Raw genomic sequence first — 27,679 nt, forward strand, 5'->3', positions numbered from 1 at the left:
AAAAAAGCTCCATGTGATATTTCAGCCAGAAGTGAGATGCCAGAAAGCCCTGTCAAATTGTGGATTATCGAAAAGCCCTGGATATAGCAAACAGTATGTACCATAAATAAATACATGTTTAAATGCATTTCAGTGTAGCAGAAAGAAAAAAAGCAGTAGTAGTATATCGTGCTATCATGGAAAGAGAAGAAACAGAGAGCAAATGGCCTGGTGTTTAGACAGCTAAACCAAAACAATGTGTGAAGGTTGGCCAGGCCCAAATGAACCCCATAAAAAGCTTTTTAGGAATTCTAAGGGTTGCATTGGTCAGTTTGACCACATAAGGCTTCTCTGCTTAGCCATCTTCTGCCATCTTTGTTTCTGCATTGTGAATTATGTGAAAACAGGGGTGTTGCAACAAGCTAGGGAGATGGGGTGGCTCCAAGAATGAGCAGGGAGATGCATAACATTCTGTCCCCGTTGAATCAGAGAAAAAGTTTCCATTTTCTTCAGTGGAGAGAGCAGCAGACATCACCTTTTATCTATTTGGTTTCATCCAAATAGATTAAGTTCAGTTGAAAACTGCAACATTCAAAATTTTAACAAGTGTTTTGTCTTGCAAAAAAAAAAAAGGCTATCTTTTTATCTTTTTTTTTTTTTGATGACTAGCAAGGTGTAGTCTCTGAACTGCCTGAACTCTCTCTAGATGCATCCTGTCTGTAGACCTCTGTCCCACTCAGACTTTGTGTACAATCTACTGAATGTAACTTTACTTATTTTTTTTTCATGGTTAAATGTAGCACTGGTTAGGTGCTCCTGGCAAAGCAGTGTGGGCTACCCTGGGTATGTCTTTTGTGAACCTATGTAGAGGGCTCAAGAATTGCCTTCTCATTTTTCTAATGACTAAACTGCCTTTAAAATACAAAAAGAACTGTACAATGCCTGTTTGGGGTATGGCACAGTCACACATATACATGACTAGTAAGACGGATAGTAAGGATGGAAGTGGCTTCTTTTTGACAAAAGCTTTGATAGTGGTAATGTTAATTCCTTCTGCCAAGGAAGAAACATTACATATCTTGTATTTTGTTTGGAGGTGGAAGATATTGTCTTTTTAAGACTATTGGCTTTAAGGGAAATGCAGAAAGTCCCTATGAAAATAAATATATTTTTTGAAAAGGATAGAGACAAAGAACAGTGTTTTCCCCATCTGCTTTTGAGGAAACGGTGCCCTTGGCACACACATTTTTAAGGGGTAGTGCTACGGCTGTGCATACCCTGAAAAAGTGGATTCATGTTTGTTGTCCTGAAGTTCTGTGGGAATTGTGAGCAGTGGGTAGCAATTTGAACATCAACCACCGTACGTAATCCCTTTTATAAAGTGACCCACCTTTATCCTAAAATTAGGTAGGCTATTTTTTTTGCCTTGACTGAGTCTGGTGGAAGGATGTTTCATAGCCTCACTGCTTTGTCAGTTAAAACCCTTCCTTCTCATTTTCAGCCCAAAGTTAATCGTGGCTAGTCTATTTGTTCTTATGCCAACATGAGCCTAAGCTTTTCCCTCCTGAATGTTTACCTGCTGCTAGCAATTGTGTTGCTAGTCTAAATGAGTTGCACTTCACTTGTTTATATAGAAGAGAGTCCCATCTTCCATATCTTCATTAATTTCAGTTAAAATTAATCTTTCTTGAACATTATAAATAGTTTTCTTAATGCAGTGTCACCTGTGATGTATACAGTGTCATTACTACTTACCTGTTTCTGCTAAAATTCTTTTCTGGGACATCATAAGGCCCTTTGAAGTGTAATTTAGATTGGTCAACTAGTATTTTTTTCCCCCTTACATCACGCAGAGTTAAAAAGGTCCCAGGGACTGTTGTTTCAGAGCATGCCCTCTTTCTTACTAATTTTCATTCCAACTCGTAATACAACTTTCAATAGTTTTCTGTATGGTATCTCAGTGCTTCTCTAGATTGAAGATACCAGAAAACTTTGTCACCGTCCAGTTTCCTTAGTACTTTCTGTATAAACTCGAGTATTTGTCTTGTTAGGTCATCCATGATGCAGCTGTTTGAAATGAGACTTTAGACCCTGATGGACTAGTTCAAATGGAAAGAAGTGACTTGAGAAAAGAGTTCCAGTTTATGCTTTGTCATTTGGTCTCAAGACCAGGCTCACATCTTGATGAGTGTTAGGAAAGCAGTGTAAACATAGCGATGATATGGCTGTTTTGGAGTGTCCTTTTCTGAGGACACAAAGGAAATTAAGAGACATTTCCCAGTCCTTGGCTACTCATCTAACCATAGGACTGCCCCTCCTCTCTTTTAATGATCTACTATTTTATTTAAGGAAAAAAAAAGTTGAAATAATAATGAAAAAATGGCTTTATAAATCAGAGCAGAAAGCATCTGCTTTATATTGCTGAAATGTGGAGTGCTTATAGGAAGCATAATCCAGGTGCCATATCTCTTGCAAGTCAGGCACTGCAATCCTGATCTGCTGGATGGTGCACACTGCGCTTTGTCTGTTTGCTTGGATTTCTACGGATGGAGTCCAAAGTGCGTAGGAGAATGGTGCCAAACCAGATTTTCTGACGTGTACTCAGGATGTTGCCAGGGTGTGCATTGGAGCTGGGAGCTGCAGAAGTATGTCCCACAGTTTAGATGTACCCACGATCTGATGTTGGATTTTTCTCATGCAGCAAAACAAGTAAACGCCAGGCTGTCTGCTTCAGAAATGCTCTGTTGCCACTGTTTATTATGCTGATAGGCTGTTGTTAATTAATCTTTTGAGTATTCTTTGGGAATTCATTTTCTATCAGTGCATTTTAATAATTTTCGCACTTTAACCCTTGTATATTCATAATTACAGGAAGCAGTTCAGCTGACAGTGAAAAGAAATCCCTGCCTAGTGCTTTCTTGTGGGTTCACTGTTTCCAGCTTGCACAGCATCGCTGTGGCGGTGTGAGCTTGCACAATGGTCTTCCTTTTGCTCATCTTGATGCCTAAACCATTGACATTTCCTCACTTCTTGAATCTCGGTTACAGTGTTCACATGCCAGCTCCAGCACAGCCTAAGACATGTTTCCTTTTTGCCTTGTTGAAGGACCAAATTGACTTGTGGTGCTGTGAATTCAGGAAAAAAAGTAGGGATTTGCAGAAAGTGATTAGCAGCTGGTTACCGGTATAAAGGACACAAGTTAATTCGAAGGGTCTGCATGTACAATTAAATGTGTGTACTTGCCATGTGAACAAAATTCCTAGACTTTGCACACTCTTGCTATAGCTAAAACAAAAGGCGGTATCTTTTCTGTTTTCTCAAACCTTTTATAGTGAATGTGAGCAAAATCAACAGGTACAACAATGTTCCTATTGTTTCTATTCCCCACACCTGTCTTTAAGGAGAAGAAAAAAAAGAAAAAAGAATGTTTCTTTAAATCCAAACAAGTCTTAACGCTCTCTACCTGTGATGAGTGAACCACTGGGTCTGCAGCACATAATCTTTATTCCACTACCTGCTGTAGACTTGCTGTTTCTCAGAGTGTTAGATGATGTTTTTTTTGCTGATGTTAGTATTTTCAGGAAGTTTCTGAAGTCCGGTCTCTCTGTAATGCATCCTCTTTTTTTTTTTCCCCTCAAATCTCATTCTTCTGTATTTCCAGTGATTTACAGTCATGATTCAAATTGAAACATAATGAGACATTAGGCATCAATATGTCAAGCTGTTAGAAAGACGCAAGGGAGATGTTAATTTTCAGTAATTTTAGAGTTGCACAGATTACAGCGTACTGTTGAATTACACAACTACCCTTTAGCTCAGATACCAGTAGCGTTCTAGGTAGACAAAGTTCAGTTTGGGCTAAAGAAGCCATGTGTTTTTTCTTCTGGGATTTGCAGTTTCCAGTCCTTCACTGCTTCCCACATTTGAGCTTGGGAAGCGAGAACGAGCCGACGGTGTATGCGTGCATGGCGTTGCAGGCACCGCAGCACAGGCAAACCTGTGGCACCGCCGGTGCCATTGGTGGTGTGGGAGCTTGTTGCTCTGCTCACTAACAGCGCTACCACTTGCATGCCCAACCTTTAATTATCCCCGATGCTGTGAGCGTAATACAGACTTATTTGCGGGGCTGAAGTGAGACAAGCATGCCATCTTGTGAGCAGGCAAAATGGGAACAGTATGTAGGTTCTTCTGTGTGCGGACGAAGAGTGAGTGTTACGAGCGTAGATGTTGGGTGTTCTTGTTTCAGATTCAAAGGAGATCCAGAGCTGCAATAACTTGGTGTGTAATAGGATGGGAAAGCGAATCGATGCTTTAGACCTGGGAGTCATAAAGAGTAATTCTTTTTCTACTAATGGGCTAAGGCCTATCAAGATGCTGTGGGATTCAATGATACAAAGGGTTTTTTTTTTTAAAAAAGGAAGACTTGAGTCTGTGTTTGGTTTGAACAGTAGATTCTCATGCTGGAGAAGACCCAAGTGTCAGCTGCTTCACAAATACATGACTTCTGTTTATTGCAGTCTCTGTTCTTTATGTTATGTATGCATATATGCGCTCATCTTGTTATCTACATACAAATGGTTATACGAATGTCTTATGACATTAAGATTTTTATCTGTGTGATCTTGGGCTGTTCTCATTACTCACAAGAAGAGAAGCCACGGACAAGTTATGATGATAATTTCTAATTCCTCTCATGTATTCTTTCAATACATACTGCTTAACAAAAGAATTGTTTAAGAGATGCTTAAATTTAATTGGCTCTGATTTCATCTCTGTCTTCTTGTAAAGCAAGGCATCTTTGTAGCATAAATCCAGTTGTACCAGATTTCAGGGGATAAGAAATTTATAGCTAATAGTAATCCCTAAAAAATGGCTATATCTATTGTGAAACATTCTCTACAGAATTATCACAGTTTTTGGGTCCTGTATCAGTTAATCAAGTAATTTCAGAAGCTGGATTCTCTCCTGACTGCTAATGGTACAAAGATCGCTTTTGCAGCCTTATGTCTTGTGGTTTATCAGATCAAACTGTTACAGGAGTAATTATTTACTCTTGACTGGTCCCATTTTGGGAAGAATCTGCACGCTGGTGTGTGGATGAAACATTTATCTCTTGGGTTGTTTGAAATAACAATTGTGGATGTTCTGAAGCTATTCCTAGATTGGAAAATTAGAAGCAGCCCTAGCTCAGATTGATTGGCATGGGGAGAGCAAACAGCAACAGATTATTGATTGGGCAGCAGCTAGCTGAGCAGGATGACACGATCTATACTCAGCCAACTGGTTTACATTTGGCAGTCCTTTTATTCAGTTGTGGTTATCTTGCCCCATCTGTGTTGGACTCTCAGCTTCTCGACCTAATTGGCTGTGTTAATTTGTAGCCCGCACCTTCAGATCTCAGGTACATCCCAAATTCCTTTGCACAAGTTGCAACATTACTTCAAAGAAGGTGCTGTTGTAGCCTCTGCAAATAATTTTGGGACTTTTTTTAGACTCCAAGATGCCAGTGAACCCAGAAGTTGCTTTAATAAGTTGCTTTCTTTATAAGTGAAAACACGGCAAAAGCTTTCAATTTTTGTGGGATATATCCCAGTGCAACAAATCAGACCTACATCATTGCCGGATATTTCTTAAAACTGGTGAGGTACCGGATTGGGAATTGAGGTGGCAAGAAGGCAGCTCTGAGGAGGAAGACAGGAGCAATGCGGTAAGACTCGCGTGAATATAGGGGATTTTTGAGAATGGAAGTATTAGCGTAATCTGTGGTTGTACCTCTGTGTAACTTTTTTTTAGAGAAGTTCTTCTAGTTGTTTTTTGAAGGAACATTTATATTCTTATTGATGGAAAAGAGATACAGTTAGTGTCCAACTCATTTCAGAGTGTGTCTTCAGTGGGAAAAACAACTGTCCACTTCTGTTTGCTCTCTGCAGACTGCAGTTTTCTAGACTCCTATTGTATTTTTAGTGCCTGTCTATACTTTGCAGCGTGCAAATTCTGCAACCTGTGTTGTCCTTACGTTTCTGTAAATTACATATTTAGTGCTCAGAAAAAAAATCAATTTTTAAATCTTTTTTGTATGTGTTTTATGATCCTGGCAGATTGCCAAGGTTTAAATTAAATTTCCGATGTCTGTATGGTCGAGGCTAATGTGAGGGCTTTTGGCAGTACCCCTTCGTGCAATAAAGAATCAAAGGCAGTGGAGTAAGAAATCTTCTATCAAAAGCTGAAAGCTAGATTCATAAAATCACTTATGCAGGCATTATGAGATTTTCCCATGGAAAGTTTATGTGGGAGTTGGGCAAAAACTGATTCAAGAACAGCATTATTTGCACTATATATATTCATCCAGCAGTCAACAGGCTGACGCTGGCACCCCTTGCCAGTTTTAAAGGAATGCCAGCGCTCACTATGTGAAGCTGCTGCAAAGCCACATCAGCAGAGTCTCAAGGAGTCTCCTTATTCTGTGCCCTCCTTCCCCATTTCCAACCAGAATTTAAATGGGTAAAACAGAAATCGTATTTCTCAGTGAATATGTGCATTTGATTCTTACGGCCATCTGAGAAAAACTTCTCTGTTTTAAAGCAGTTTCGTAACGAATCATGGATGCATTGCAAGAGTAGCTTTCTTGTCGGCATTTCACTTCATTCCTCAGCTTTAAAAGAAACATAAATAAGAGATAAAAAGGGCAAATAATAGTCAAACCACTCACAGTGAATGCAAATCATTCGCTTTGGTCTTTTTTTTTTTATTTCACTGAGAGAGTGGCTCAGTGTTTCTGAGTCTGCATGAGGACCATATGATATGTGCTGCAGCAGAGTGTCTTTCCTAGTTAATAGGGATGATTCCAAAGGCAAGGTAATTCACCGCTGCTTTGGCTGGAGCTAATATTGGGCTCCAACGTCAGTTCTCTAATTTCTGACAAATGGCCAAGATTTCTTGAATAGGCACAGCTTTCTGTTTTGTGTAGGGAACACACAATACACTCTTTTGTTGTGGTTGCCACTGCTGTTGTTTCTCCCCCATTCACCATGGAGAGTGGGGTTATTTGTGCCGAGTGGAACATCAGTGCCAAAATTCTAACTTGCTTATATTTAATGTGATGTTAATTTTTCTGATAGCCATAAAGGGTATAAGAGATTTTGTAATACGGATCCCCCAGTATCCTGACCTCCAAGTCAAGAGAGCATATTGGTGATGAAAGTTTTATCTGTCACAGGCATATCAGTATGAGAGCTTACTGGATGATTCAACCCAAATGTATAGAAACTGTTTATATAGAGACTGCCAAACATTTTCCATTGCTTTTCTTTTTATCTAAATTCTTGAATATATTACTAAATAAAATAGTCTGTGTTTGGAATGTATGGCTGTGGGATATATGGAAACTCACAGCATGTGGGGGGAAGAGTTAGAATAGGGAAATATAAAAGTTTTGTAAACTTTATGTGAATATAGGTACATCATATATAGACTCAAGATTCAATTTGCTGATCAAAGCATCCAAATAACTTTGGATTTAATAATGTCAGCAACGAACACTAATATATGGAAATTGAAAAGCATGGAGCAACAATAGCTAGCCACGCTTACCAGTATTACCCTGCAGCATGTAGATTTACATTTTTTTGTTTTGTTTTGAAATCACAGTTTGGAAAATGTGTGTTCTTTTTCCCTTCTCCCATACTTCTGAATGTGGGTTCTCCTGAGCAAGCTTAGACAAGATTTAAGCTAAACAATAGGGCAACATCAGAACCTTTGAAGGCTTAGTTTGGATAGGTACCCAAAGCCAAAGTCTTCTTTGATGTACGTGGGCTCAACTCCTCTTGCCCTTGGTTGCCCTCTCTTACCTGTGTAACTTGTGTCTGGAAACCCCTGCCAATTTTTTTCTTAAAAAAAAAAAAAAAAAAAAAAAAAAGGACATTTTTGCAAACTCATGTTCATCTTGGTTCTAGTGGCTGGAAAAGTACTACAATAATGCCCTCTCCGGTGATGATTTAATATTGCTGTTTCAGGTCCAGGCTGTAGACTTCTGCCTCCTTCCCACTTTTTTGTTTTGATCCAGCTGAAATTTCAACCCTATTTCAAATGGGTTTTTTTGCCTCTACTTGGAAACAAAATTATTTGAACTTTTCTGGAATGCTAGCCAAAACCATCCTCTTTCTCCCTTCTGTGTGCTCCCCTTCTCCCAAATAATTTTTGGTTCCATTTGACTGCAGGTTTGGGCAAGGGTACTTTGATGCCTTTATCTCATATCACAGACCTCACCTGGCAGAAAGGAACCATACATCTCAGTCTTGCTTCTCTCAAAGGCAGTGGGGCTTTTGCCATTAGCTTCAAGAGAAATAGGATCCTAATGCAAAAGAACAAATGAGCCACTTCTTGTATCCATAGCTGATTCCTCTTGCCTAGCAGCCAGGAGGTCACCTTCATTCCTCACTCTTCATTTCAAGGTAGCGCTGTGCTTGTCTCTGCCAATACACTCAACTCAGATTCAGTTCTGAGTCATTTGCAAACTCTAAACTTCCATTGTCTTCAAAGGACATTTGGATTACAAAGAACACTGGGTTTACTCAGGCTTAAAAGAAATTGAAACATATGAGATCGCTACACCTACTAGAAGAGTTTGGAAAGATGGAGGTCTTTTACCCTAAAGACAGGATGAATAGGGGGGCTGTGATAGATGTACCCACAGACTAGAGGATCTTCAGTTCTCAGTAGCGCAAGATTGAGGGGAAACTCTACTGAAAATAAGCAAATTGGAAATGCTTAAAAGATTTGCTCTGATTAGTTTGTAATTAGACTGTAAAGTGAGAGCTACAAAATATTGCTGATACCAGGATGGTTGTAATGTTCAGATAGCTATTGGACACTTCTATTGGAAATGGGGATATACAGACTTATTTAACAACAAATTGTAGAACATAAGTGAAAGATATTTAAGGGATATAAACTCTCTTACTCTTCAGAAAGTAAGCCACTGTCTAAGTGTTGAGGATTAGGAGCGATTTATTTTTCACAGAGGCAGGTGATTCTGTGTCTGTCCACAGGCATTTGAACCTTCTTTGAAGGATCTGGTAATGGCTGCTCTCCAAGGCAGAACACCAGACTAAATGGACCTCTGGTTTCATCTAACAGGGAATGTTCTACAATCCTATAAAGTGTAATGACAGCAAATTAATAGAATAACCAGAAGATTCAGTGAGGATGGCAGGGCTCTCACAGGAGGTGTCAGTCCTGGCAGAAGTCAGTTATTTCATTGCAGTAAGCAAATCAGGCTGGATTCTCTCTGTGGTGCAGTAATAACAGATTGGGGAGCATGCAAAGCAGCATCAATACATAAAAATTAAACTACTTTTAATACACAAAGCTGAGTTTAGATAAATGCAGAACAGAGAAGCAAAGGTACAATATTCTCTGGAAATGTGGCCTTTTTATGCTGTTTTGGAGACTAATTTACATACAAATAAAATGTCAGCTTATCCCATAACTGTCGTGATAAATTGCAGCATTTAGACTTTTGCATGAGGTTCTCTTTCTGTACCTTATTAAATTACAGGATCTTGGCCTTTTGCCAAGTGCTAGGGTGATGCGCTCTCTCTGAAATACATACAGGAGAGGAATATGGGCCTGGGCACCGAGAGAAACCAGGTTCAGTCACTAGCTGAGTCCTGCCTGCATATCATCTTTGCACCTTGATTTTTGCATCTCTCTGTAGATCATTTTATTTATCCGTAAAATGGCAGTGGTATCAGTTTTTCTGTTTCACAAGCTTCGATGAGGTTTAACAGGTTGTCTTATTTACAGAGTATTTTTAGATGCTTGATTGGAAGCCAGGGCAAAGCGACCCTTTGCCGCCTTGGGCTCCTTCATCCTGGATGGGTGGCAGTGGTGGTTTGGCAGGAGCAAGCTCTCTGCAGCAGGCTAGTAAGAAATGCAGAGCAGCAAACTGCTGTGCTCAGGCACCCTTAAATAAAAGCAGTTTTAGAATTCTTCATTTGGATTGCAAGAATCCATAATATTCCACCCATGTCACCTCTTTAGACAAATCACCTTTTGACTTCAGTTTTTCCTGGAAGTGTCAGCATGATTATGCCGGTAATGAGCTTAAAATGAAATAAGTGCCTGGAAGTAGGCTCAAACAATGTATTTTGAAATGCCACTCCTAAAATCTCTGAAATGACCAAGTGTCTGTTTTATACCCATAGAAAAGGTGAGATTTATTCCAGTGGCTAGATGACTACTAATATGTGCTGTGCTCTGAAGCATATGGTAATAGAAAAGATCATTTTGAATTAATTTGATGTGAATTAATAAGAGATTTATGTGATGAGAGTTGTTTGAAGGTGATGACACTTTGTAGCTGAACAGGATTTAAGATGTCCAAAAGTGCACCTTTAGAGATTTGAGAACGATCAATGTTGGGAAAGTAAATGTAAATGGGAAGGAAGAAGCTTGAACAGACCGCAGCTTTTTTTTTTCACTTGTCTCTTTGTTATTAACTTTGTGGAAAAAAAACTCTTGGCAAATTGTTGATCAGGGACCAAACTGAAGAGTCTGAAAATGCAGAAGAGGAACGCAGGAGGTGAAAAACAACAGTGTTTTGCTATAATGCTGCTCTACTAGTATGATGTATAAGGCATGATTTTCTCCTTGCTTTTTCTAGATTGATGAAGCTATCATAATTTCAATGGAGCGTGCAGAGTGTAGAATATCAAGCAGATACATTTTGACCAAATACAGTGTCTGATGCTGCCAAATGTTACTGATACGAGGAAGCATGTTCTGCTCTAAGCAGTCTCAGGAAGGAAAGAGTGGCCATGCAATTTTAGGGCTTGTAGAAAAACACGTATAGCTTAAAAAGTCCTTCGGAATTAGTTTTTCAGTTGGTTAGAGCTGTGATGTCTTCTGTCTTGTATGATGTGTTTGAAGACCCTGGTGCCAAACGGGGAGGAGGTGGGCTTCTTGAAGAAGGAGTTGCTTGTCATTAAGCTTATTCTGCCCTCCCATGGTTTAGGGCCTGATTCTTGAGTTCCTTACACAAAAGGGGTTGTTCTTCCCTTCTCAGCAGAGAAAGGTTAGGACCATGTGTGGGTTGTTTTCAGGCAGGCTTGCTCTGAGAACCACAAGCAAAGCTGGGAGAGAAGCGTGGTGTGTGACTGTCTCTAGCTCTCTGTCCCGACTGGAACTGGTGGGGATGTGAAGCTGTACATGTCTCTTTTCTCTCATTTCACTGTTCAAGTATCCACAAGGGAAGATGGAAGGATGGGAGCTTTAGTGCTGTACCACTGTGTCTGAGTGCGGGGGTAGTTTGCATCTAATGTAGTCTGATTTTCAGTGAAGGCAATTTCACCTGGAGTTTCCAGTGTATTTACAGATTTTTTTTTGAAAATGCTTAAATTAGAAAACCTACAGGTCTTTGAACTGTGGGCTGTCCTGGTTAGCTTGTTGACTTTCTGGTTGTGCTCGGTGCGGGTCTGGGCCAGCCCGGCGGGACGCGCTGTGGCGGAGGGCTGGGTGCGAGGTGGCTCCCCAGGGACGGAGCCCGCCGCGGAGGCGCTTTCCCAGAAATTCACTCTCTCAAGACAGGAGCTTTCTGGCTTCAGAGCTCCGTGTGCCTTACAGCTGCTCGATTGTTATATGGAGAGCAGGGAGAAGGCTCCAGATCGGTTAGGACTTTATGCGCTTGAGAGAAGCCGACACTTTGAACACTTAAGGGTTTTTTATATAAGGCACAGCAGACAGTCTTTGTAGCCTATTTATGTGTAATAAGCTGGGTTTTGTTTTGTGCCTTGTGTTTGTTTTTTTTTTTTTCTGTGAAAGAAAAAAAAAAAAAAAAAAAAAAGGAGAGAGAAATTAAAACCACAGCAGTATTTTCCCATGCAGCTATAGTAAGTATCCTGCGATCTCACATCATCGGCTGTCCTGGTGGGGTGGAGTGTGGGAAGGTGTCAAAATATGTCTTTCATTTTTTTTTCTTAAAAGGGAAAGCCAGATGAGTGCTAAAAGCCCTGTTCTCTGCCCTAGCCCTGCAGTAACAAACTACATGAGTGTATGTTATTAAGATGATAAGATTAAATTTCTAGCTACTAACGTCGTATCACAACAGCAAAGGGGGGAAAAAGATCTTGAAAAAATCATGAAAATTAGTCTGACGGTCTCCTTTTAATAATAAGATCACTCACAACCCCAACAGACAGTGTAGGCTGGAATTCCACAGGGCTTTTTTGTGGTCCTAATGATTTTAATAATACTTTGTGCTATGTAGCACCTTTCATTAGAGGATCACAAAGTGCTTTACAGTCACTAATTAATTAAGCCTCACAACACTCCTGTGAGATAGGTAAGTATTAGACATATATTAAGCTGAGACACTGAGAGTTAATGATTTTTTTCTGCATTATTCTAGCAGAACGATTGATGTTCAAGTGCCATATGTGCGTTATATGTCCGTGTGTGGGTGTGTAATATATATGAGTGTAAAAGTATTAATTTTACTATCCCTTAACAAAGAGGTCCTCTTTGAGCCTGTTGAATATAAATGTGTATTTTCATTTAACTTTTTGTTGCTGTAGCATATTGACTGATAACATCACAGTCTTCATAGACCCTTGACTCAGTTTGCTATTCATCTACTTTTGCATCTGCTTATATGATTAGTCAGTGGCATCTCACAAAATTTAGACATATTTCTAAATGTGTTATTCTGTTAAAAAAAAGTATATGACCTAAACCTGCAGCGCAAGCACAAGGCAGCGGCCGTACTGTTGCAATAGGCTTTGATGACAAGTCATCACATTCAATAAAAGTGATGAGCAACAACAATGACCCATTGCAGGAGCTGATGATCAGCAGGTAATTAGCCGTTATCTTCACCACACATAAGAAACTATTGATTATCAGAATTTGCTTTTTCTTTTTCTTTTTTTAAAAGGAAGTACAGTAATCATGATAGTAATTCATTACCATGAATTACAAACTGATTTTAGCAGAAGTTTCCACTTTCTGCTTCCAAGTATAAACTGATGCGGGCAATTGCTAAACAGAAGAGTTTGCGTCTTGCAGATCCACAAATCATGTAGAGTTGCCTTGTCTCGTTTTGAGGGAAACTATACATAGCTATTAGTATTATTTCCACATTAAAATACCTGAGGGTGATCATATCAGGTAAAAAAAACCCCATATGGTTTAAAGGTAATTTCAGCATAATGAAAATAAGATTCTAAACCCTGGATTATAGAGCCCAAAGACAAATTCTGCAGCCTGGGCCTTATCCAGAGTTCCCTCAGCTTGAGAAGTCTTTTCATTCACATCAGGCTTAGTAATTCTTTTATTTTGGGAAGATCACCATTTCCAGTAATGAAAAGGTAGTTCAGTTCTAATGGCTGTTCATCACTTGGCCTCCTCACTAACAGCCAACAAACATGCTTATTATTGCGATGGCATTTTTGAGATGTGGAACGTTGCCCACTAACAACTAAAGTATCGCTACTAAATTAATTTCAAGTGGGATGCGAGGCAGCCAACAGATGATAACGTCCATTTCTGATGGCAGAGCCTGGATGTGAACCAGTTATTTGTATTCCTTTATCCATCCCATTAGGCCAGTCCCATTACAATGCATGATATCTGTTAATATATGTGAATTTTTAGGGCACTTTTGTTTTTTACAGCATTTATCCAGCTCATTTTCAACACTTACTTTAAACTTGTTTTAAACTTGTTTTTTGGTGAACATCACCCCTGAGACAATTTTTGTCTCTCTTTCTCTGTGTGTGTGTTTGTACGTGTGTGTGCGTGCAGAAGCATGTGTGTCTGTCTAAGGAGAAGGCAGCTACGGAATTTCTCATGCTTGACAGAAGCAGAGAACAGCAGCCACTATTTGTATAGTGCCCACCAATAGATGCATGTGAATGTACAATAGGCGTAATAATGTTTTTAAGTAAAAAACATATTTTGAATGCATAATTTAGGAAGGAAAACCTTTTTTTTGTTTTGTTTTGCAGATATACAGATCAGCTCTCAAAATGTCTTCTGTGTCTTCCGTGCATCTTCTAAGACAATTGCATTAGCCCGCCTGCTAGTTGACTAATAGAATTAATAATTGTAAAAAGCACTCTAAAGCCACATGCCTTATGAAGTCAATGCTGGGTATGATTTTACAAGTATGTGATCCATTTTTTCAAGTGAAATTGTTAACTGAAAACGTTCTTGGCACACAATAAAACGTTGTGCAATCTGTTATTTGTCTTAGAGATAATAATTTGAGAGTGGCTATATTCTTTCTGTATCTAACTTATGACTTGCTAGAGGATGGTTTCTTCAATTTAGGAGTATTGCAAATGTAGTTTTATTTACATAATATGTCTCTGAAAAATGATAGTGGTGGAATTTCAGCAACAAAAAAAAAATACTGTGTCTTTTTTTACCGTCCCCTTGAGTGGATATCAAGCAAATAAATGATAGATGGTTTTTCAAAAGCTAAAAGAAAAAAGGGAAAAATACTTTTAAATTCAACTTAAGAAAGTTTTTATATTTAAACCAATGCTATCTTCTTTCCTTTCTCCAAGTGTAGAATACTGTGTGAAAAAGCTCCATTAGGCAGATAGGGTTTTTTCCCCCTCTGTTAACACACAGGCTCACAGATATGTCAGGAAAATTTGAACCAAAGTATCTAAATCTGGAGTACTGTCTAGTTAGCCTGTATACAGTCCAGATTTTTCTTTTCTTTGCTTTATAGGGATTTTTTTTTCTGTTCTTTTCTTTGACTCTCTTCTGTTAGTTGCCATGAAGATAGCAAAATCTCTGAACTTTCCTTATCTGCCAAAAATATCTATAACAAAAACATTTTAAAACATTGCATTTAGTCTTGTTTAATTTTGACTGAGGTAACAGTCATGTTGTTTTCTTGATTTCTGATTTTTCTTCACTGTGTAGTCAGGACTCCTTTCTCTGTCCTCTAACTGCCATGAATTGCATTTAAACAGAAGTTATTTTAAAAATGGTTTGGGATGTGTAACCAGAAGAAAAATACAGACTTGGCTGAACACCTACCAGAGATGGTCACCAATATTTTTAGTGTATGTTAACCAAGAGCATTCATGAAGTCCCACAGAGAAGCAGTAACGCTAAAAGGCTGAGAACTATCATCTTTATACCTTGAATTATATACGTGTGTATGTTGTTTTAGTAGGCTGAGTCTGTATTGTAATAGTTCTCTAACTACAACAGGAAATCTTTCTTTTCTCTTAGTTCTGAGTGACTTCATGGTTCAGAAGTTACCGAGGGGAAAAAAAAAAAAAAAGTAAAATTCAGTGCATACATATCCCGGTAGGTGTGGTTGACATTAAAGAGAAGATGCTTGGTTCCCAAGCATGTGTGTCTTCTACAGTAAGGAATCACAGTAGGCATTTAAGAAACCTATTAAGACCACACGGAGTGTCAAAATTTCTGTAACACGAGCTGGCATTCTGTGTGAAAGCCGTCTCTCTGTAGCCCATGCTGCCTGTGGATCAGCTCAACCACAAAGACAACAGAGCCAGCCCAAGACACAAGTTGAACACTTCCCCTAAGAACTTGTCTGTTTTTATCAACATAGCATACAGTGCCCTTTCATGTGGAGCAGATGTAAATAAGAGGATGTACAGATGCCTGTTCTTTTATTTCTAACCTCTGTCCCCAGCCATAGTTCTCAAAGTACTATTTTGAGAAGGTCATCTGCGGCTCTTAAAGGTCTGGATGCAGCACCATTTGGAGCGTGTCAGTGCTGCTCCCAGAATCACCAGGTGGTCCTCCCTTTGCAGAGCAATACGTATCTCCAGTGCCTCTGTAGGCACCCGGCTGTGGCTGGCCTGGGAATGGGGGCTCAGGCTTGAGTCTGCAGCTCCCATCTCACGTGTGGTACTGCAGGCTGCTGCCACCAGACCACACGCAATTTGGCAAAGAGGAACATCCATCATTGTATACAGCGTTGGCAAAGATAAGAGCATAGAAAAAGTTGTAGCACATCTGTCTTCTGCCCATAGCTAGCATGTGAACACAAATGGATCAAACCAGCTGGTGATGAATATCAAATCCAGAACCACGCAGTGGAGAGTGCAGGGAAGTTTCATATATATGTTTTCTTTAAGTAGGCCAGGGAAGGTGAAGATATGTAGCGGATGAGGAATTTAGCTTACTACCTGCATAGTCTGATTATGTGTTCTTCCATAATTTCCTCTGTTCAGCTAGAGGCTAACTCACTGAAGGCATACTCCTCCTTTCTCTCTGATCGTTACTGCTGTCCTTTCTCAGCTTTCTTAAACAGATCCCGAAAGTGTACTTGCAGATTTAGCAATAGTGGCCACGACTGCAAGGAGGACTGAGCAGAGGAAGGTTCGGCTGTTTAGATCCATATGGATTCCAGGTGTTTTCGGGGTAGATCCCGACTCAACCACACAGCAATGTGAAATGTCTGGATCCAGGCCTGTAAAATTTTATTGACAACTGGTTTCCTAATAAAGTTAGTTTCTCTTTGTTTGGCAAATAGAACTAATTACATGAATAATGGACTGTGGGGCCAGGCTCTAGAATATCCATATAATCCTGTTTGAAGTTTGTAGGCAGTAGGAGGGGGAGCTTTTGCTGTGGAGAAACTGATACCTGCTTAGGAAAAATACCTTCTCTGAAACCTCAAAGTTACTTACTCTCCTGAATCTGTTTCCTTCCTAATAACTTGTTTAAGTGCTCCTGATTATGTCTTTTAGGTGTATTTTTGCAAAGCTACATTATAGGTAGTTGTACAGTGCATGAACATTAGACTGCAAAAGTTTATTTTTCCCCTTAGGTTTTTAAAATGATTTTAAAAAAAGCATTCATTTAAAATTATTTCTACCAGACCATTATCTTCTGAAAAGATAATGAAACCTGTAATTCACTCACTCTGATGGCAGTGGTTTTGTAGGCTCTACAGTTCTCTTTTTAGTTAAGTTCAGTCTCAGTGTGATCATTTTTTTAAAAGGTAAAATTCTAGTTTTCTTCATAGTCTAAAAACCAGTTTGACAAAAATTTTCTGAAAAGTTGATGTGTTCATATAGTTCAGAATGCTTTAAAAAGTGCCAGGTTTATAATCTGTTATATATCATGAATAATTCTATAGGGTTTTTTGCTTTTTTTCTTTCTTTTTTTTTTTTTTTCTTTCTTTTTCTGTGGTAGATATGGTCCGGAAAAAGAACCCCCCTCTAAGAAACGTTGCTAGTGAAGGTGAGGTACAGACCCTTGAGTCTACAGGTACTGAAAGTGAAGAGTCTGGAAGGAAAAAAGAATTCTCCGCAGAGCAGATGCAAGAAAACACTGACCAGGGTGATACGGCAGAGTTAAATAACAAGGAGGAACTTTGCACGCATGTCCAAGAGCCATCTTCCAGCACTAAAAAGGACTTGAAAAGCTCAGTGCTGAGTGAAAAGGCTGGCTTCAATTATGAAAGCCACAATAAGGGAGGAAATGTTCCATCCTTCCCTCATGATGAGGTGACAGACAGAAATATGCTGGCTTTCTCATCTCCAGCTGTTGGGGGAATCTGTGAGCCCTTGAAGTCTCCTCAAAAATCAGATGCAGATGACACCCAAGATGTGGTCTGTACCCCGTCAGGAGATGCAGCGGAGACAAATGAGGAGCATCAGATGTCGCCAAAAGCTTCAGATGAAACAGTGCAAGTGCAAAGTGGTCAAACTGATGGCCAAGGCTCAAGCCCGGTCCCCATGGCCTCAAAAAACCCACAAGTGCCTTCAGATGGGGGTTTAAGGCTGAACAAATCTAAAGCAGATTTGTTGGTAAATGATAATCCAGATACGGCGCCTCTGTCTCCAGAGCTTCAGGACTTCAAATGCAACATCTGTGGATACGGTTACTACGGGAACGACCCCACAGATCTCATCAAACACTTCCGCAAGTACCACCTAGGACTGCACAACCGCACCAGACAGGATGCTGAGCTCGACACTAAGATTTTGGCTCTCCACAACATGGTGCAATTCAGCCACTCCAAAGACTTCCAGAAAGTCAACCGCACTGTGCTTTCAGGGGTGCTGCAGGACATCAGTTCCCAGAGGCCTGTCTTATTAAATGGGACTTACGATGTGCAGGTTTGTATTTTCCCAGCCCCCCTGCTTCTGCTAACTGCCTTCTCAACTGCAAAGTCAGTTATTTGCAAAGCCTCTCCTACCTACGTCATTAACCTATTTCATATAACCTGCTTAAGCCTTAAGAAACAACCGTTTTGGTCTGTTTTAGCCAGGCTTTCTGCAGGTCTGCTGAGCATCTTGTACAGTAGAGGGGTACTTAGCTTTTTGATCAGTGATATTTCTATGCATGATTTAGTCGTTGCGGTAATCAATAGAAAAAGATCTTATTCAGCAAACAGGCAAATTGCTGAATTGGTAATCATATCTGAAGGATTTGCTGTCATGGAAAGAAAAGAGCAAGTAATAATGAAAAATAGCAACCAGATAGACAAAAGACAGCAGCTGGAAATTAAAAATGTAATCCTAAATTATCAGCTGCTGGGAGTCAAGATTTGGCTTATTGATTCTTTATTAAGATAAAATAAATGGCAAGCCTTGGCAACTCTGAACTTATCTAGTGCCAGAAAAACAGGATACACAATGGGTATTTAAAAAGTTTCAAAAAGCAATAGTAATCCACGCTGTCCTTCATGTTAGTGAGCCTGCAAGGAAAGGACTATTGCCTCAGTCATTTTCACATCTAGTTGGAACAGGGAAGAAACTACTGGTACTGCTGTGAAAAAAAAAACAACCCAAACTTATTTTTACCATGAAAGAGTGGACTCAAAAGCTTTTTCATGGAGTCTTTTAGTTTCTTATCAGCTAATATTTAACTAGTTAAAATAAAAATATTGATGCTGCTTTAAAAAAAAAATCCTCTCATGAGTGAGCTGAGGGGTGCAGTAGGATACCTCAGTATTGTATGATATAAAAATTCAGATTTGAAGAAAAAAAATCAGTAACAAATTTTGCATACAAAACGAGTTCAAATGCCCATCCAATTTCAAGAGCATGTTTGCATAGGACATGATGTCCAACCTGGTAGTAATCACCAGACAAAACTCCAGGGTACATTAAAAGGTAAAAGGTAGGAAATACTTAATAATGCTTGCAGGGTCTGTAGCTAAAAGATAGAAATTTTGCCAAACAGATTAAGATGGCTAACATCTAACTTCAAGTAAGAAGTTGAAACCAGAACACAAGTCAGGAACTTGAAGCTTTTTAAGTGATGTAAACTTTTCCTCTTTTTTCAGAAACTCTGCAACTTCTTTATGGAGCAGCAAACCAAACTAAGGTTGTTATTATGCGTAAAAGCTGCAGTCTTTGAACTGCTGTCTTATTAAAAGATCACTTCAGTGTCTCGTGTCAGACACTCTCTCCTGTCAAACTGTGATTAGAAAGCAAATACATGATTTAGTCAAAAGAGGTTAGAAGTGAATAATGTCAGAATGTGAAATGATGGTTTATAATTAGCACATAGTATGATGTTAATACCTGGATTTCCTGCTATAGTTTCAGTTTGCTGACTCTGGGGACAGCATCTTAGAGCAACTGATCCATGCTGTCAGGAAGACATTCAAACTGGAACAGCTCAGGCATACAGTATAGAGGAATTTGAGTTTCTAAACATACTTTCATTTCCTCCAAACAATTGTTTCGTTAGGTCCTTAGTTATTTATAGGAAAGTTTATGCTTGATTAGAATGAGCTGGACACTTTTCCTATGCAGTGCTTTCAGAAATAAAACAGATGTGTGAGCTATCTCAGTTTGAACTGATAGAAGTAGAAATAAAACAGCTGAACCTAGACTATACTTGTCTACTAAACCCTGGCAGTAAGATACTGCAGGGGAGACAAAAAGTGGTAGGAAACAGCCCATAGATAATCTACTTAAGATCAGTCTTTTCTCAGACGAAAAACATTTTCCGAAATAGAACAGACAGCTTATACAACGTTGGCAATTTATTTTAAAGAAAAAAAAATTGGATCTGGAAACTTAATTTTTAAGAGTGCTAATTTTCCCTGCCCAATTTGGGAAGAGAAGATTAAATAAGCTTTTGTGCCAAATGCCATACTTCATCACTTGCACATGCACCAGATGTTGATCCAGAACATGTCAGAAGATAAGTAACTGATTAATATTTTTGTGCTTTCTCCTCCCCCACTCCCGATACAGAGCAGCTTTGTGAGATTTATAAACACAGTAAAAGAACATTTGAAAATCCCCTTTGCACCCACACATGTTTATATTGCTACTATGTCCATTTTGGAGGGGATTTTTCTCAGGCATCTGAATGGCTGGCATCTCCTGCCACAACGAGGGATCATATAGATTGGAGCTCTAGTTAAAATTGGTTCAGTCAAACTCTGGTGTAACTTGGAGAGGCAACTGAACCTGAATAATTGGTTCATCTAAACAGTATTATTTTGGATAGGTACTGGGCTAAAGGAAAATAATCCCTTTGTAATTAACTTGAAGTAGTAGTGGACTGGGCTTAAGGTCTGATTTATTGATCCCCTTGCACTTAACAAACTGTTCTGTTGTAGCTGGGGTGGATGTTAGAGATGGTTTTATGGTCTCAGGCCAGGGAACTGGGGGCAGAAGCCAGAGGATGAATATGACTGACTTTGATCTAGCTCACAGTGGTCAGTTGGAGACCACAGTATATGAAGATTTGTAGTAGTGAGGGATGCTATTGAGCCCCATAGTTTGCATTCATAACAAAAGCAAACAAAAAGCAGTGGAAAAATATCTTGAGTGCAGAAAAAACAGTACCTCCTATCCTGTTTGCAGACAGGTAGGGATGTGGTCCCTTTTGTCAAGGTCTTGGAAGAAAGAAATCAAATGCATTTACAGAAGTGAAGTCAGTCCCAGAAAACTTAAACTCTGCCCCCACCCCCAACTAAAAAACATCCCCCCGGCCCTAAACCCAGCTTTTAGGGTTGTTTTTTTTTTTTTGTATTGCAGTCAGCAAAACAGTAGGGATACATATTTGGCTTCACGTCCAGGTACACAAATGTTGGGACTGTGTTTTGTAGTACCTAAACAGGATTTGGCTGGGAACTGTGTAAATAATCCAAGCTCTCTGGCCTTAGAACTGTGTAGGTTTTTACTTGATTTGAATATTTAATCCAGCAAGATTCCTTTGTCTTCTTTGAAAATGTTATTTTGTTTTGAAAATCTCCTGTACTTTTTGTTCCCGTTTTCTTCCTCAGAGGTTTTTGGTTCATTGAGTTATAATAAATTCCATAGGATTGGATAAAATCACTGAGCTGTTTCTGGGAGATTAACTTTCTTGCCAGTATAGATTTCAGAAAACATTTGCTAGCACATCTCTGAATTCCCAGAGAATGTGTTAATCAGCTTTATTGCTTTTATCAGAATAATATTTGAAGTGAGTTCAATGGATCAACTTTTGCTGATACCCCTCACTGCTTTTCCTTCACATTTAGGTAACTGATCAATCTCTATACGCAGCTTTGTCTTTCTGGATATTTAAGCCTATGTATGGCTTTGTGGACGTGCCTAAAGCAGTAGACTTTAGACCGGATCTAAAGACTTCAATTAAAGTAAAATTCGTGTGACTAAGTTAACAGCTATGATGCTGAAAACCATTGCTTTGCTGCCGTGTCATTAAGCCTCCTTTGTGTTTAATCTAATGACTCTGTAATGTATATGGAAAGGTCTGGAGACAGGCAAGTTGCTGGCAAGTAGGCAGGAGTCTTTTTTTTTTTCCATCTCAAAAATTTTTTGAGTAGCGAGTGGGACAGTTTCAACAGAAAGGTTAGAGAGTGCTGTCTTCCACATACCAGCTTATAGCTAAGGCGTAGGATGCTGCCCAGCGAGGGATAAGAAGCGGGCTTGGATCCCCTCTGACAGAGCGAGGAAAGAAGCCTATTTTTCCTGTTTCCTGAACAAGTGTTCAAGCCATTAGGCTATTGTATAAAAGGGAGCATGACCCTATTTCCTGATACGTTTTAAAAGAAAACAGTGTCGCTCAAAGAAAGGATAGAAATGTCTGCATTCAGGTGAGGGTTTCGGATGGCATGTCCCAAGGGAGAAGGGTATTCATGCAGCCGTGGATAAAGACATACTGCAGTGCTCAGCAGTTCTTATGGTTGACTTCAGGCAGCTTCACATTGTGTGTGCTACCTTTGAGGAGCTTCCTGCTCAGCATGGCCCTGGTTCTGGAGCTTATTGTCACATACCTACCTCCTCTTATGTTCAGCCATTAAAAAGATTCAGTCTCTTGTCTGAAAGTACTAAAAAGTGGTTTGTTTTTTTCTTTTTTTTTTTGAATCCAGCCTTCTCATTTTGATTGTTTCATGACTTTAGATACTAGACTGCCATATAAGGTAAGACAATTTCTGAAAAGCCATGGACTGATAAAAGCCATCCAAAAGTTTCTTGATTGTATTTCAGTGAGCCCAGGGGAAACAAAAAAGTATTACGTTATCTAACTATATCACAGACTAATGAGAGATTGGCAGCAGATTTTTTCTTTCATGATTCTTGACATTCAATATAATAAGAGTTGTCCTATACCACTCAGCCTAATCCTTTGTCATAGATGAATATGGGTAACAACTTTTCCAGGATTTTCACAGCAACCGAGAGCACTTCTGGATGTCCAGCTACCAGGCTGCTCAATGTCCTAGAAAGTGGCAGAAGTGCCCACGCACATGCCCACGCACATGGAGTGTGTAAAGATTTTCCTTTTATCTCTGTTATAAATCGGTGGTGAGCTCCATGTGCCTACATGAAGTTATATGTGTGTGTTTTTTAGCATTCTGGATTTTAATATATCAAATCTGGCAGCTTTTCTGTTCTCATGTTAGAAGTGTGTGACTAGTAATGTAACTTATAATTAAAGTCTGGTCTAACTAGGATTCAGCTGAATGAGAACCAGTGGTTTTATTATTAGTAGTTTCTGCTTTTTATCCTCCACTCATATTAGCAGTTTGAATACGAAGCTGTGAAGGTAAGACTAAAAAACTGTAGGGGGTCTGTAGAGGTACAGATGTAATCAACATCCCTTCTCATGTTAAAAAGTTTCCTCTATGTTTTTTGGTGATTTTGGCAAAGTGACTCTTACAGATATGGTGAGAATCTAGACTGGAGGCATAAACAAGTATAGCATTTACTTTTGTGTTATTGACAAATCAGACCTTCTTTAAGTTCACCTTTGTCATCAAGTGGGCTACCTATAAGATGGCATGGATGCATAACTAGTTGACGTGAGTAGATGAAAACATGTATGTGAATGAATTGCATTTTCCTCACATGCTTAGGCAAATGGATCCAAATTTTATATTATTGATCTTATTGACTTTAGCTCAATTGTCCATAAAACAGGAATTAGATCTAAATAAACTGACCGACTATTGCTGGATATGATGTATCCTGATCTCTTGGAGTAGATTGTGCTGTGCTAGATTTTGAAAGGTGTGCTAGAACAGAACTTGCATGAAGGTGTGATGTCCCAGAAGGCCCATTTCATCTGTCAGCTGAATTGCAGATTCTCCTTGGGGACTTCCTGTTTGAACTGAAGGCTGTCAAGCTGTCTTGGGTGTTGCACCTGCATGTGTACATACCTGTTTATTTTGAGTCTTATTTTTGGGTCTTGATCAGGCTTGGAGACTGCCTTGCACACTGAGAGAGTCACACCTCATGAACACAGGGGTCAGTCATCTCCTTTAAACCACAGACATGAAGAAGAAATGATGGCAGGTGGAGAAATGGGTGGTGGTAAAACACACATATTTATACATTCATATGCATATGCTTGTGTGTATGTGTATACATATGTGTGCTTCTTTTTCTCATATATATGTGCACATATTATGTGAAAAATCAAGTATGGTCATGTAGGCACCTAAATTCTGTATTGACTGTAGCTCATAAGTAATGATTGATATTGTTATATGTAGTAGAAGTTCTTTGTACCCTTTCCTTGGAGACATTAGCAAGTTTACTATTCAGAATGATATGCAATGATTTACAGCGTGTCAACTGCTAAATAGTAAGTCCCTGGGAACATTCACTTGCTCTGTGACAGAAATGAGCTATTTTAGCCTTCTTTCAGTGAGAAGTAGTCTAACCTCATGCTCAAATTAGAGCATTCAGATGGGCAGCTTCTGTGGAACAACTGACGTAACGTACATTCAGAGCCTTCAAGGCAAAGTTGTTTATGTGTTAATATTCCTCATCTTTATGCCAGGGATATCTGGTAGTGTTTGAAGAGAGGTTAATGAAGAAAGTTGGTGAGACTAGTATTTAAAGATACAAACTGCTGAGCTAACCCACAGAAATTATGAGAGCTCAAAAAGTAAAGTTGCTGGGGAAAAAAAGAAAGCAGCTAGGTTTTCTTCTGGTGTAAATGAGTGCGAGTTTGTCTCGAAGTCTGTGAGGCTGTGTGAGTTTACAGTAGCCAAGGAACTGTCTGGTAATTTTATCTATACAGAGAGAGAATAGAAGGGATGGTGCTTCTTTTACGTGCTAGATATTGGTCTACTAGCATTAGCTAGCAAATTAAAAGTCTTGATTCTGTGTTCCTTAGTTTTGTTGGTTTTGCACATCTGGTCTCTTGACCTTAATTTAAGTCCTGTTATTGTTGTCACAGTCTTTTTGTTTTAAAAATACCTTTTAAATCCTAACGTCAAAAACCATACTGGCTTCAATGGCAACAGAATAAATCTCAAGAACAACACACTCAACTTGAATGAATGTGACCCGATAGTTTGCTTTCTTGTTTTAGTAAATACAAATAGCCCAGAAAGCCAGGAGTTTGCCCTTAGTCTTTGTGTCACTTGTACAACATAGTTGTATCTACCAATAAGTTAATCACAGTGTGGTAAATAGTTTTAAGAATATACTCTGAAGATTATCCTACTTTTATATGCAGAGAGCGAGTGAGTGAGAGGGAGCGAGTTCTCCAGAGTGGAGGTTAGAGAGCTGGGTGGTGTTACACAAACTTGCATGAAAGCCAGGAATCTGTTCTGGCCTGCACAACATGAGGAACTTCATAAATGTGGGATGGTTAAAATGTTCTGGATGCTATATTGCACAAAGCAAATGAATAAACAAGAACATTAGAAAATATTTTAGGATTAGAAGATTAAGAGTAATTGGCAAAGGCAGACTGGATGGCTCAGGAGATTGGTAAGGGATCTGGAGCCTTTCACCTCCTGATTAGTCAAAGATGTAACCCAGGTAATCAAAAAAAGAAGATTTTATTAACATTTTATGTTCCAATGCAGATGGTTGGTCTAGTTTCTAATTAGTAGTCGCAGAAGAAGCCAAGGGTCAAAGACAGCTTTACCCAGTGCATGTAAGCTTTGTGGTTGAATTTCTTGTGTGGATATAGGCCACTAGTTTCTGCTGGTGGAATTTTCTTCCTGAAATGTATGATTACAGGAGTTGGCAGACTGTCTTCCTTGGTAATTTTTTTCATTTTCTGTAAGCCGTATTTGTAAAGTGCTTTGGCGTAATAGAATTTAGGATTGAACTTCGAAAAGGAGGTGGGAGAACAGAACAGGGTAGCATTTGGATCGAGGGCAGATGAAATATCAAAGACACTTTTTAAAAAAAACCTGAAAGTACCTCTCCTTGCCCAAGTCCCTCTATTCCATGAAATCATTGTTTTCGGTCTGACTAATTAAGGTAATATAGACATATCTGTTGGAAACATATAGTGCGATTACACAGCTTTGTTGAAGTACTTGCCAACATGCTTTAGAAAGTACATCTTGAAACATTGTCAATTATTGTGTTATCTTTTCTCCTCTTTCTGGCTATTTTTGGAAATGTGCTTGGTGTATGGGGAGATAGCTTAGTTGCGTTAACACATGAACTTCAATCCTGGTGGTAAATTCTTTCCCAGTCTTCTAGATTTTGATAATTTTCCCCATTAATGGATGATTTTAACAATTAAGAGTTTTGACTTTCAGGGAGTCTTACTGTGAAATATATTTCAGATTAATCCCATACTGCAACATGACTTTGAAGAGCATTTTTTCAAGAGTATCAGTGCAACCATTTCAAGCGCAATAATGGAGAACCCATTCTAATAGCCATCTTCCTCTATACAGCATAATAATTCCAACTATATTGCCATAATTGAGGTGCTGCAGGAATAAGTGATAATCCCAAGGTCTCACAAGCAAGTGACAGTGAAGGAAAGAACTAAATCAGGTTTCCACAGTTTGAACAGATGCCTTGTATATTAGGTTCCCTTTAAAAAGAGATTTATGAAGACTAATTTTCTTCTGTGCTTATTGAGGGAACTGTTGATCTATAGGTGCTCTTACGTTTCCAGTGCAAACTGTGCCTGTACTTGTGACTGCCACCAGTTATGTCAGCTGGCACTTTGGACTCCACTGCTGTAATAGAATTGCAGAATTGTAGCATTGCTTTTGTTTACTTTCTTCTTATTTGTGTTGGGGAGGAGTGTCTACTTAAGAAAATATAACTCTATCAGGGCAAAGCAGGGGACTAGGTTTTGCTGGGATCAGAATGAAAGAGGGGAATAAATACTACAAGCTATCACTGCTGATGCCACACAGAATTGTGAATATTGATTTCTAGGGGGTGTATATGTATAATTTTCTCCTTTTTCGTTCTCTTTCTCCTTTATTTATCCTCTTTCTGGGGCAGGTCAGAGAGAGTAGGAGTTTAAGGACAATTGCATACTCAGTGAAGGAGTTTAGTGCCTGCACATAGAGATACAATATAGAGTCATAGAATGGTCTGAAAGTCAAACCAAGACTTGAGCAGAGTGCATGAATCCAAACAGTTCTGCAAATGTGTAGATTTCTTCCAAATTTGGCTGGGTGAAAGCTGAAACGGCTTCAGTTTATACCATCACTTCAAGTGCTGCTCCCAGCCTCTTTGCATGGAAGCCAGTTTCTTCAGTTCTCTTTACCTGATGACCCCCAAGGGGGCTTTCAGTATTTTGTTGTTTTATTCAGACATTTTGTTATGCGTGAAAAATGGCTTTTGGATGTAATAACATTAAGATGACCCTGTATTACCTTTCACGTACATGCTTTTCTAATGGGACGCATTATTTTGAATTGTGGCAGGGTAGTTAGGGAAATGCCAGCCCAATAATTGGTAATCATCAGTTACATTCCAGTGCTGTAAAAATTGTCTGTCTGCCCCCCACTGCAAGAGGTTAACACAAATAGTGTGAGAATACTTAGTTCTATTTTATCCTCTTGTGATGCAGAGAAGGATGTATTAGCACGGGACACAAATTTGCTATATGTAGGCCACTAAGCAGGATTAGCACAAGTTGCAGAAATGATGTGATTTACAGTCCATTGTATAAAATGCTAGTACTAATAATATGTTTTGCCAGTGTTCAGAAATAAAAGTAATTAGCAATGAACAGCAGTTGGGATTGTTGTCACTCACAGTTTCTAACTGGTGTCTACAGAGTGTCTGCAAAATAGGTTTGTTATCTGTGGGCTCTGTGAATGGAGAGCTGAGAGTAATGGATGTATTTACTCATTAGAGCCACTTAAGGTAAAGCGTTTTGACCAGTTTTCTGTGCATGCATAGAACAAACATAAGTTATCTAATTAAATGAGCAAAACCAGATCACCTTGCAAGTTATGTAATTGCACAGTGAGCTGGTGTTGTTTTCTGTTTACCATAAT

General features: G+C 39.2%; 1 protein-coding gene across 2 annotated transcripts in view; it reads left to right on the forward strand.

Moving 5' to 3' along the window:
* TRPS1 (transcriptional repressor GATA binding 1) overlaps positions 1–27,679 on the forward strand; it is a 222,797-nt gene that overhangs the window by 25,493 nt on the left and 169,625 nt on the right. The window contains exons 1-2 of one of the 2 annotated variants that reach the window (XM_068396808.1): positions 14,066–14,141; positions 17,170–18,098. In XM_068396808.1, the coding sequence (XP_068252909.1) occupies positions 14,105–14,141; positions 17,170–18,098 (966 nt within the window). In that variant the 5' untranslated portion in view covers positions 14,066–14,104. Of the gene's footprint in view, positions 1–14,065; positions 14,142–17,169; positions 18,099–27,679 lie in introns of those variants that run through there. The other variant, XM_068396809.1, reaches the window with a different exon arrangement.

This window comes from Nyctibius grandis, chromosome 3 (assembly GCF_013368605.1).
Source record: "Nyctibius grandis isolate bNycGra1 chromosome 3, bNycGra1.pri, whole genome shotgun sequence".
In the NCBI taxonomy this organism is placed as follows: Eukaryota; Metazoa; Chordata; class Aves; order Nyctibiiformes; family Nyctibiidae; genus Nyctibius; species Nyctibius grandis.